This window comes from Danio rerio, chromosome 5, assembly GCF_049306965.1.
Source record: "Danio rerio strain Tuebingen ecotype United States chromosome 5, GRCz12tu, whole genome shotgun sequence".
NCBI classification, from domain to species: Eukaryota; Metazoa; Chordata; class Actinopteri; order Cypriniformes; family Danionidae; genus Danio; species Danio rerio.
Window position 1 is genome coordinate 22,123,906 of NC_133180.1, and position 12,411 is coordinate 22,136,316.

Genomic DNA, 12,411 nt, shown 5'->3' on the forward strand with positions numbered 1-12,411 from the left:
GGTGTTGCTAGATCGTTGCTAAGCTGTTACTAGGTGATTGCTAAGGCATTGCTAGGGTGGTTGCTAAGGTATTGCTAGGTTGTAGCTAAGGTGTTGCAAGGTGGTTGCTAGGGTGTTCTAAGCTGTTGCTAGGGAGTTGTTAAGGTGCTTTGGGTAGTTGCAAGGCAGTTGCAAACATAAATTAGCATGGTTCTAGTATGAACTAGCATGTTGCTAGCATAAATTAGCATATTATTAGCATGGTTCTAGTATAATTAGCATGATGCTAGCATGTTTTTGGTATAAACAAGCATGTTTTTAACATGAATTTTGTATGAATTATCATTTTGCTAGTATGTTTTTAGTATGAATTTCCATGTTGCTAATATGATCAGTATGTTGTTTGTATGTCCAATGTAAAGTCAATAGCAGTTTTTTTTATGATGGATGTCTATGGGACAGTTGCTAGGGTGCTGTAAGTGGTTGCTAGCGTGTGGCTGAAAGATCATCAGTGATTGGCAGATTGGTAGTCTGAGTTAAATGAGCTCAACTGTAAGTCTGTATGACAGCCTGGTGGAAAGTCAAATGGAAGTCAATGGGACTTTTCCGAATTTTCCAGGACATGCTGGCAAAGACCTGGTGCACTTGCAATCTGAGCTGCATGCAATGATCACAGTGATGTCACTAGCTTCATTGAGTGCACTGTGTATGTATTGAGTGCATAATAAAGGCTTCATCCAAATACTATTGGAATATTCAGGAGTCATTAGTGCAGTCTCGTGTCAGAAATCATTGTTGTATGCTGATTTAATGCAAATGTCTTATTGTCAGTGTGCATTAACTTATAAGAACTTACCAATAGTGCAGTGCTCTCCCTCCCAACCAGGCTGACAGACACACTGCCCGTCCCTGCATTCTCCATGCTCTTCACAGATTGGATGGCAGGGCTGTTTGTCACAAGTGGTTCCCTCCCACCCTTCCTCGCACTGACAACGCCCAGCAACACACACACTATGTGGACTGCAAGGAACAGGGCAAACCTCTGAAAAAAAAAAATGACAGAGTTTTGTTACCTTTCATTGCCATCTATCATCAAACCATCTCTTTAGAAGTGCACTCAAAAAGTTTCCCTTCAAACAAAGTCTTAGATTTCATACTGACTGGATGCATGAATCAGTGTGTGTTTACTAAGTAGCGCTGCTGCACGTCAAAAGCAGTTTATGCATTGTTTTCCTCCATTTTGCAGCAAACATGCAGTATATGGGCATTTTTGAACTGAGTGGCGGTGATTTTCTGTGTGTTGTTGGTGGTTCATGCTGATACACAGCTGGTTGCGGCACTGTACCATGACGAGACTGCTCTCTTCCTGCTGGGGTTATGCATTGGATGGAGGAATTTAGTGGTGTGTGTTCACAATCTGTGCTTGAAGCCCCAGCTTCTTTTCCTCTATCAGTGGCATGGCTGCCCTCGGTCGTCACGGTTTGTTTCATCCCTCCAGTAGGGAAAGCTTGTTTGGCCACTTTTCCCCACTCATTCTGATTGGAGTGACCGGTGAATGGCAAACAAGCTGAGCGCATTGGTTGAAAGCACTATATATGATACATTTCTTATTGTTTATAACTGTTTTGTAATGTCAGCATGGATATTTAATACAAATATTTAATTGAAATCCCTTTAGTTTGGTTTAAAGGAAATATGTATTTTCCAGTTTGTTGAGCCTCCACACTGTTAATTTAAGATTGAAGCTGGATACAAAACAAAACAAAATCTGTTTTAATGATGTACATTTTGCAGCTGAATTTACCAAACATCAAAAAGACTGCTGTGTGCTGGGCTAAAAGCGCTTGTTGTGTGTGTGTGTGTACATCCGATGGTATTTTTAGCAGCCGGAAACTCGTGAAGTTGTCAAATCAGAGGCAGGGATTCCTCATCACACACACACACACACAAATGAAGATCTGCTGTAAGACAATCTGTTTTGGATGTCTGTATTGAGCTGTAATAAGCAACATTGTGTCTGTAAAAACAAAACAGAATTCTGTCTTTTTATGGTCTGATGTGGCTTGTTTGCATGTTTTTTTTTTTCTGGTCTATTCTGCATTCACTTTTTAGGTAAACCACAAAAAAAAAAAAAAAAAAAAAAAGGTGGTTTGAAAGCTGACCGAAGCGGTCCATGCCGTTTTGTTGCCACACCAGGCTTTAGATGGCAGAGTTCTTACAGTACTCATCAAAATTCACTTCATTAACTGAGCAGTACTTGGAAATTATGGGCACACAAAGTGCTAGAGTGGTATGACCGCATATATCATTCAAGCAGAATAAATTGTTAACCATAATAGATTTTTTACTCTATGTGACATGTAAATAAGTGGGCGTGGCTTACTCCTTTGCATTGTGTGTGTGAGCAAGACACTGCTGAGAGAAGTGCTGACTGAACACTCATACTAAAGTCAGGTCAGCAATCTGAGCTGAACTTTATCTGTTACTGATTGTAAATACAGGATAACTCCATGCAGGTTATCCCTCCAAAAGTAAACAGTCACTTGTGTAGTGCTATTGACCTTATTCTAAAATGCGGAAGTGCGCCTGTTTTCGCGATTGTCTTAGAACTTCCGATTCAGTCGCCTATGGGAGAAATGACTAGGAATAATAAACGGCAGAAAATGGCCAAACTACTTGCTCAACAAACAAATGTTTGCATGTTTGCATATTATAATAAGAAAATATTAAATTGCAACATCAAGCAGCGTAACGAGCAGTTGTTAACCTCAAAAAATGAATGGAAGTGAATGTGACCGGAAGTCGCGAGACAAAAAGATTCAAATGGCAGCGCCCGCTCGACAGCTGAGAATAAGGTGAATAGCCTCTGCTGGCTAACAGTCTCTTTCAGGTACTAAAGCCCATCTAGTAACACAACTGATTCACATCAATGATGAGGTGCTGTAAACCTTAGACTAGGCAAATTTATGTACAATTTAAAAATAACTTGGTTTTTGTCATAAAATGTTGAGCCTTGTTTTATATGTTGGTCAGAATATAAGAAAAAAGAATTGACTTGTTGACTGTGACACCAAACAAACTTTAATATTAATCCCAAGCAGCCTCCCGCTGGGTTCTAGTGCCTGCCCAATGAGAATTTCATAATGGGATTGCTGTTTTATGGCCCGTTTCCACTGAGTGATACAGTAAGGTACGGGTCCGTACAGGTAACCTTTATCAGGCTAACAGGTTTGCGTTTCCACTGCCAAAATAGCACCAATAGTTCATGTTTTAGGTTGCTGAAAAAATCATTTGCTCCTTTGCTGCTTCTCCTTTGTTTTTTTGTTTTTGTTTTTTTTGTGCTTTATTCTCGCTTTTGTCTGTTTCTGAAAGGATCGGATGTCTGATGCACTTCAATAATCAAGCGTATATTATTATCATCAGCTCAAGAAGTTTGTTATTTCCATACAGAATATACAGTTGCGCGGTGAGCTCTCTGGAGAAGTGAAACCGCTCGCACTTTTAGACGGGCTCGTAAGACAAAAACAGGACACAGAAGATTTTGTTCTTCTTGGCTTTGTGACTTCATCAAGAAGACAACAAGGTTTGTTTATTAAACATTATTGTATATACATTATTATATGTATATATTATAATGTTTAATGTCTCGGCTGTGTTTTTAAAAATGGCGGTTCCTTTGTTTTTTATTCTCCTGTTTGTCTACGAGCGAGTGACCTATCTCTGTAAACCAATAGCATTCAGCTGTGCTTCTATCTCCGCCTTTTGGTACCCTTTTGTCGTGCTAGGTACCCTTTGCAAAGGGTAATATTAATAATATTAATAAAAATATTATAAGGGCAAAAAAGGGTAAAATAATAAAGGGGTAATAAAAAAGGGGCAAAGGGTAATAAAAATAATATTGTTATATCTAGAAGCAAAGCATTAACTAGGGTCATAAAATCACAAGTCTGAATTTTATTAATTGTAAGAAGCTAACAAGAAGCTAAATACAAAAATCATACATGATTCTGAAAACTAACCTGTAAAATAACACTTCTTAAAAACACAAAACAGAAAGACAGCAGCATTAGTTCGGCCAAAAGTGTTTGAAAATATCCCAAAAATCCAATATTGTGCATGCATATCATATTTAACAAGGTCCAAAAAAAAGGGGGAATCCTTTTCGCTTGTGATGTGTTTAAGTTTACTTATATTAACCCATTTTGTTGATTTTAATAGAATAAATAGCTATTTAAATAACTATACTGTGAAATATACCATTACTGTTAAATAAAATGACTTATACTAATGAAATATGTTGGTTAAACTAAACACTCAAAAGCATATCCTTAAAGAGCTTAATCAAAACAATAAATATTAGTGGGAACAGCTTTAATTGTGAGGAGCAATCTCTTCATCTACAACCCAATTTGTCACACACCAGCCTAAACTGTCCAAAAGTTGCAGTGGTCCGGCATCCAAGACAGAATTTAGTTTGGTGAGTTTCATGACAAAAACAATTTTCCTGAACCAATGCGATATGTCTGCTCTCCGGCCCTCAGACGAAATGACTTTGTCTTCATGCGCACTTACAGGATTCGTGACGGGTCAAACAGAGATGACAGTTTTTCATATCTTAAAAGTCACTTAAAATCAGCTGCCACATTTCTCCGCTGTAACTGCAGCACTGAGCGTCGAGTTTGGACAGCCTCTCCTCTGTCTTTCTCACTTCTATCACCCTCTACGTCTCATACCGTTCAAAACAAATTATCCCTGCTGTTCCATAAAGCACGTCGGACGAGAGTTCTTCTTCTCAATCATACGCAAGATATAAATGTCTGGAAATGACTGAAACGACATTAAACCCGAATGTTTATTAATACGCGCATTATCAATTTAACTGCTCTGCCATGGAAATGGGGAGTTTCGTGCTGTAAAATTCATGCATTTTGATAAATATTGCATTTTGATAATATAATATTTAATAAATGCTCTCATTTTCTAGCCAGTGGCCAAAAGGCAACGAGACAAAATCCTGCTGATCTTGGAGAAAAGCAATCTCTCAGCAATAAAAGAGAGCTTTTATTTAATATCATCATGGTTAACCAGGAAATGTTAAAACCGGTGGTACATTCCATTAAAGTTGTTTAGATGAGGTATTTATGTTTATTTACTACCAAAAATATTAAGTAAACATGCTTATACGTCCTATCATGCACTTAACATGATAAAATGGCAATGGTGACACTAAAAATGGAATATGAGATTTAGTTTGTTACAAAAAGTTACAATAGATCCTATTAAGGTGCTTGATTAATATATATATTTTTTTAAACAAACTTTTATGCATGTCCCAGGTGACCAAATAATGTGTCTGTGAAGTTTTGGCTATTTCACAGATTTACAGCATGCCATGCTGGAATGTGTTTGCCAAAACCATCATTAGCCAACTAAGGTCACAGGTTCAACCATACAAACATAGTTCATTGATTTGGTGTTTCCCAAAGCCATCGTTTCAAATGAACATTCACAAACTGCTTTGCAAACTTGTAAACTTGTAAACTTGCAACTACACCCCTAGTGCTCTAGTTAGAAACATGATTGAGTTCTATTCCCAGTTATCTCTCCTATGCCCTATTCATGTAGAATGTTCCAACATTTAAACTTTGATGGATTTAAAAAAGAAAACATTAAAGTCAACTCCTTAGGTGTAATTTGCTTACAAAGTATTCTTTTACAGTTCAGTTTTAATGATCTTCATATTGACAATTGCGCTTCCTTCATTGTGCACTTTGAAAACATTTATGTGTGGCTGAAAGATCAAAAGCGGAATTTACATTATGTCTTCAAAGCTTGTGAAAACAAAAATATATAACATAAGTTAATCATTTTAATTTATAGTAGTGTATCTGTACTGTACTGTATATGACATGGACCTGTTGGTTAGAACATTTCTGCAGTGGTTTAAATGTGTCAAATTGTAAAAGTAGACTTTAAATAATAATAATAATAATAATAATAATAATAATAATAATAATAATAATAATAATAAAATAAACAATATCCTACTTAATAATAATAATAATAATAATAATAATAATAGTAATTGTTGTTGTTATTATTATTATTATTATCATTATGTAGATTTTTCTTCTTTTTTTAACAAATAGCCTAGTGTTAACTACAACCATTAAGGAGTTATTTATGAGATTAGAATATGTGTCAGCTAAATAGTTTTATGTTTTAGAATAAAATATGGAATATTGTCAATAATATTTGTAAAGGAAACATAGGCCCTGTGTCGTTTATATACATTTCAATTAATATGGAAAACCAGTGCATGTTTTTACTGAAACTAATATTGATTTTTATTATTTTTTTTAATGTATGTGCATGTAAGACAATATAATGTACACAATTTTTTTTTTTTCCTCTAAAGAAGTTGTTACTTCACCCCATTTAGAGCATCATTTTACGTTATAAATGACGTGTTGTAACCGATGGATCTGCAACAAAGCAACTAAAGTTTTGGGAAACATTTGTCACTACACTGCTCTGTTCCCAAACGATGCAATGCACTATGATAGTTCAGCCACATGTTATTTCGTTGTTTGAGAAACACACTCCAGTAAAGTACATTCCCATAAGAAATCTACATTTCCTTTCATGGAAGTTCAGAAACTGTTACCTGTCTTAAAAGTAGAATGTATGCTTTTAAACTAAGATTTTTCTATTTTACACTCAAACAACATCCCAACACTGTAAAAATCAGTACAGGGCCCCTTTCTAATAATAATAACAATAATAAAAGTCAAAATTATGACACTGTATGATTTAATTATTTGATATTGCTATAAATGTGAAGCCCATAGAGGTGGGACACACTAAAATCTTCACATTTAGCATGTTTACAACCAGCTACTCTTCATGCTAGGTTAACTTTATGTTAGATAACACCCTACCTGACATACTAATAGTTCTCACAACAAAAAATATGGGATTTGGGCATCTAAAGCTTTTAAACCAGTAATGAGATACCAAAGTGTTTCGTATTCATGGAAAGTGCCTGGTATATATCTCACATTTAACTGCAGTCCTCTCCCTCCATCTGTAAAACACAAGCAACTTCTACAGTCCAGCAGGTTTCATTTACGAGAAGCGCAATCAATCAGACAATAAGAACCAATTCGTTTTCTCTCTATTAAAGAAAGTACATTCCCAGTTTGAAATATATATCAGATTACAATTAAGAGACGATCCATATTCCAGTACAGACACCCTTACTTTACTTTGTCAGAAAGGAGGAGAACTGGATTTGGACTTTTGGGGGTCAATGGTAATTAAATAAAACTAAAATCAGAAACTTCAGAGTGAGAGATGCATAACCAAATGATGAAAAAGCACTTTAAAGACTGGAATTACAAATGATACGATGAGCAGATGTGCACTTTGTGTTTATGCAGGTTTTGTTAGCAAAAAAACAACAACTATTTTGTCAAAATCAATTTAGAACAATACAATATCATTTTAAAAGTTAGAGTAATTAGGCATCGCAAAATGAGTACGTACATTTGCAGCTATTCAACTTGCTGAAGATAAGATTTATTTTACTTAAAACAGCTAGCTCTCTGCAATTTTCACATGGTCGCCCACTGAAGCTAAGCAGCGCTGTGCCTAGTCAGTACCTGGTTGGGAAACCACATGGGAAAACTAGGTTGCTGCTAGAAATGGTGTTAGTGAGACCAGCAAGAGGTGTTCCACCTGCGATCTCTGTGGGTCCTAATGCCCCAGTATATTGATGGGGACTCTATACTGCTCAGTGACCGCTGACTTTCGGATGAGCCATTAAACCGAGGTCCTGACTCTCTGTGGTTGTTAAAAATCCCAAGCTGTCCTTTAAAAAAAAAAAAAAAACAAGAGTAAAGAGTAAAGCTTTAACCCTGGCAACCTGGCCAAATTTGCCCACTGGTCTCTGTCCATCGTGGCTCCCTAACCATTTAATCTCTTTGATTGTCCAGAAATAAGCTATATAAATTTAAGGAATTATTATTTTACATTTTTTTTCATCAAATATACTTTAAAGATTACATTTAGCACTTTACTATACTATATATATATATATATATTTATATATATATATATATATATATATATATATATATATATATATATATATATATATATATATATATATATATATATATATATATATTTATATATATATATATATATATATATATATATATATATATATATATATATATATATATATATATATATATATAATAGTCCACATAAATAAAGCTGAATCACAGTGGATACAGAGCTGTATCATGCTAGGCAGACGGGTGATTGTCAAAACTAAAAATCTTCCAGTAGACCTCCAATCTTTCAGTGGATCTCAGAGTTAGGACGAGTGGCAGCTTTTGAAATCTTTCTGATTTACATGGAAGGATGGAAATTTATTTTTATACATGGGGAACGTGTCTTATTATGTCTCATTTTGTAACGAGACAAAAAATTGGCAACCCCCCCACCCTCTTTTCACAATTTTTTTATGTGTTTTGGTTTGGTATATTATAATTTTTATGAGGTATATAATTTATATGAGGTTATTTATTTATTGTATTAATTTGCTTTGTATTGTTTCACTTTTATTTTAATGCTCTGTATTTGATATTCATCTGCAGTATTTGCAAATAAAAAAATCCAATAAAAAAATAAACAAAAGATTACTTAAAAAAAATGTAGATAATCCAAAGCAGTGCTTCTCAACCACGTTCCTAGAGGACTACCAACACTGCAGGTTTTGGATGTCTCCTTCATCTTTTACAGCCATTACAGCTCTTTCAGTCCTTGCCTTTAGCTATTATGTCTCCCACTGCTGGAATCAGCTTCCAGAAATGATCAGATGTGCTCCAGCATTAGGCACATTCAAATCAAGTCATAAAACACATCTGTTTAGCTGCGCCTTCACTAAATAAGCACTGTGCTCCGTCCGACACAGTTATGGCTTTCTTTTCATTTTCATTCTTTTATTACCTGTTTTAATACATTTTATTCTGTTTTAATCATTTTTAATTATTTTTATTTTATTGTTTACTTTATTATTGTTTATGTAAAGCACTTTGAATGACCAATCTATATTAAATGTGCTATATAAATAAACTTGCCCTGCTAATGAGCAGATGATCTGAATTAAGTTTATTTGGTTAGGTAGACATGGAAATGTGCAGTGTTGGTGGTCCTCCAGGAACGTGGTTGAGAAACATTGATCTAAACTAAAAAAGCAATTAAATTGCGAGGTATAGGGGTCAACAGTAAGCGAATCAAGCTAAAATCAGAGAGAGAGATGCATGACCATATGAAGAAAAGCACTTTCAAGACAGTAATTTCAAATGATAAGCAGACGTGCACTCTTGCTGTTGTGTGTATTTTGACTGTAACTCACCGATGGCGCAGTCTTCGCCACTCCAGCCTTGTTCACACACACACCCTCCCGTCTGTGTTTGGTACGTCCCATGACCTGAACATTGCTCTTTGCAGGCTGGAAGTGCCGTTTCACAGCTCTCCCCTCCCCAGCCTGCAGAACACACACACTCGCCACGAACGCACACACCGCGACCTGAGCACAACGGGTCCTTGCAGTCCACTGCAGGCACACAACCAAACACACAGACAGACAGACATTTATACATACATGAGTAATTCATAGATTTGATTACATGTGCATGCAGGGTGTATGTGCATTTAAAGACATTTCAGACATGCTAGTTTTCCCAGAGGAGGTTACGAAAAACTGGGGCTTCGCTGATGTACTTCATGATTTTAATTCAGTTTGAATCGAACACGTCTGGGTTTTTCTTCTCACAACTCAGGCAGAAATTGTGGTGCAAATTACCTCTGAGACATCTAATCCCATCCGAACAGGAAAGCATGTGATTGAGGTATATTATTGTTTTCACAACGCATCACCTCCTATTTTTCGACCTTCATCAAACATCATAATTACAGCGGAATTCTTTTTGCTGTCTAGTCCATCTTCATTATCAACCATTTTTTTCATTAGTTCCAGACAGAATAACATTTGAGTTAAAAAAACACTGTTTTGAGACAAATAAGCTGATAATTACTGTCATGTTTTGAACTAAAAATCGTTAGATGACTGATATAAAAAAAAACACAATGTTTTTTGACCAAATGAGTTATGATTGAAACACTAAAAGTCTATTTTTTCAACAGATAGATACAGAGTATTTGAGCATCACAAAATGATTATGTACTATATATATATATATATATATATATATATATATATATATATATATATATATATATATATATATATATTTATTATTATTATTATTATTTTTTTTTACATTAAACACAATTAAGATTACATTTCACTCTACTTACAGATAATGGACAATAAAAATGGGTGTGGTTTTTACTGCGGATCCCCTCATTTCCTGCTGCGGCTAGCCTAAAGTAATTCTTTAAATGATTTTACTATAGCTTAGGCTATTTTATCTAAATCTATAACACTATTGTGTTGAGAAAAAGTGGACATGCAGTTTGTAAAGTTTTATGCCTTTCTGTTATATTAATATTTTGTATTATCTCCAAAATAAATAAAGAAAGAAACTCAGCTGCTTGTGGCATCGACAGAGTTGTGAACCGAGCCATGAACAAACACAACTTTTAAACTTAACAAAAATAAATTGCAAAAATAAATAACAAAACAGCATTTAATTACCAAGTTAAATAAATAGATTTTTAAAAATGAAACAACCTAAAATTAAATGAAGGAACAAAGAACTGAACCCAGCTCAAATATTTGCGAATATTTATTTAATTACAAAATATGTTATATTTTTTTAGCCTATATAGGCTATTGAATTACTATATTTTGTTTATAGATTAATAAAATATAAATAATAAAATATTAAAATATAATACTAAACTATATATTTTTTTAAATAATAATACTACATTTTATTTATAAACTATATTAAATTAAATGACTACCTGTATTTTACCCTTCGTTTCAGTTTAACAGTTTATTGAAAACTAATCAAAGAACATTTAACTGAGCTCTGTGAAAAGTTTTGTATGTAGGCCCACAGTCAAAAAATGTAGTATTAGAGCCATGGCTGTGGCGAATCGTAAATACTGTGTGTAAAATTCTTTTCAAAAAACATTACACAATTATCCAGGCACAGCATTGTATTCAATTTTAGCAAATATGAACAAAACATGGAGAAATCACCTACACCTTCCACGGAGAAACAGTCACCCACGGGCGTCCTCGAGTCACTTTTAGAACAGGCCACTACTGAGAATGAAGCTTGGCTGCCCCTACTGGAAATGTATTTCCTGAGTCAGAGAATTTCCCTAACTGCTGCAGCTTACCGCGTTAGTCATGTCAATCTGTTCCCTGAGACGCGCGTTTCTGAATGCCACATCTGTATTGCAGTTTTGTGTTTAAATATGCGTGAAATGAACACCAAGATAAATAAAAGTAAAAACATCAGCAATTCTAACATGCTCAATAATTATTTGGTTAAAAATACAAGGAATAAAATGACTGTTTCCTACTTCATTCATTCATTCATTCATTTTTCTTCTCGCTACAGTGGAATGGAACTACTCCAGCATATGTTTTACGCAGTGGATGCCCTTCCAGCTGCAACCCAGTAATGGGAATCACCCATACACTCTCGCACACATACACTACGCCCAGTTCATTCATTCATTCATTCATTTTCTTGTCGGCTTAGTTCCTTTATTAATCTGGGGTCGCCACAGTGGAATGAACCGCCAACTTATCCAGCAAGTTTTTACGCAGTGGATGCCCTACCAGCCGCAACCCATTTCTGGGAAACATCCACACACACATTCACACACACGCTCATACACTATGGACAAATCAGCCTACCCAATTCACCTGTACCGCATGTCTTTGGACTGTGGGGGAAACCGGAGCACCCGGAGGAAACCCACGCGAAGGCAGGGAGAACATGCAAACTCCACACAGAAACGCCAACTGAGCCGAGGTTTGAACCAGCGACCCAGCGACCTTCTTGCTGTGAGGCGACAGCACTACCTACTGCGCCACTGCCTTGCCCCACGCCCAGTTCAGTTTCATTCAATTCACCTATACCGTATGTCTTTGGACTGAGGTGGAAACCGATGCACCCTGAGAAAACCCATGCAAACATGGGAAGAACATACAAACTCCACTCAGAAATGCCATCTGGCCCAGCCAGTACTCGATCCAGCTACCTTCTTGCTGTGATGTGACAGTGCTAACCACTAAGCCACCGTGCTGCTACTTTAATATATTTTTAAAAAGTAATTTATTTCTGTGATGGTAAAGCTGAGCCGTTACTCCAGCCTTCAGTGTCCTTCAGAAATAATTAAACAGGTGTACATAAAATATATATACGTGCT

General features: G+C 35.6%; 2 protein-coding genes across 9 annotated transcripts in view; one reads left to right on the forward strand and one right to left on the reverse strand.

Annotated features, from left to right (window-relative positions):
* Positions 1 to 12,411, reverse strand: part of tenm1 (teneurin transmembrane protein 1) — a 542,101-nt gene that overhangs the window by 98,289 nt on the left and 431,401 nt on the right. For all 8 annotated transcript variants that reach the window (XM_068221426.2, XM_009301393.5, XM_073952089.1 and 5 more), the window contains 2 exons: positions 9,410 to 9,610; positions 836 to 1,021 (listed from right to left, as the gene is read on the reverse strand). In XM_068221426.2, coding sequence (XP_068077527.1) covers positions 836 to 1,021; positions 9,410 to 9,610 — 387 coding nt within the window. The remainder of the gene's footprint in view (positions 1 to 835; positions 1,022 to 9,409; positions 9,611 to 12,411) is intronic.
* LOC141385799 (uncharacterized) overlaps positions 1 to 12,411 on the forward strand; it is a 460,928-nt gene that overhangs the window by 90,556 nt on the left and 357,961 nt on the right. The window lies entirely within an intron of this gene.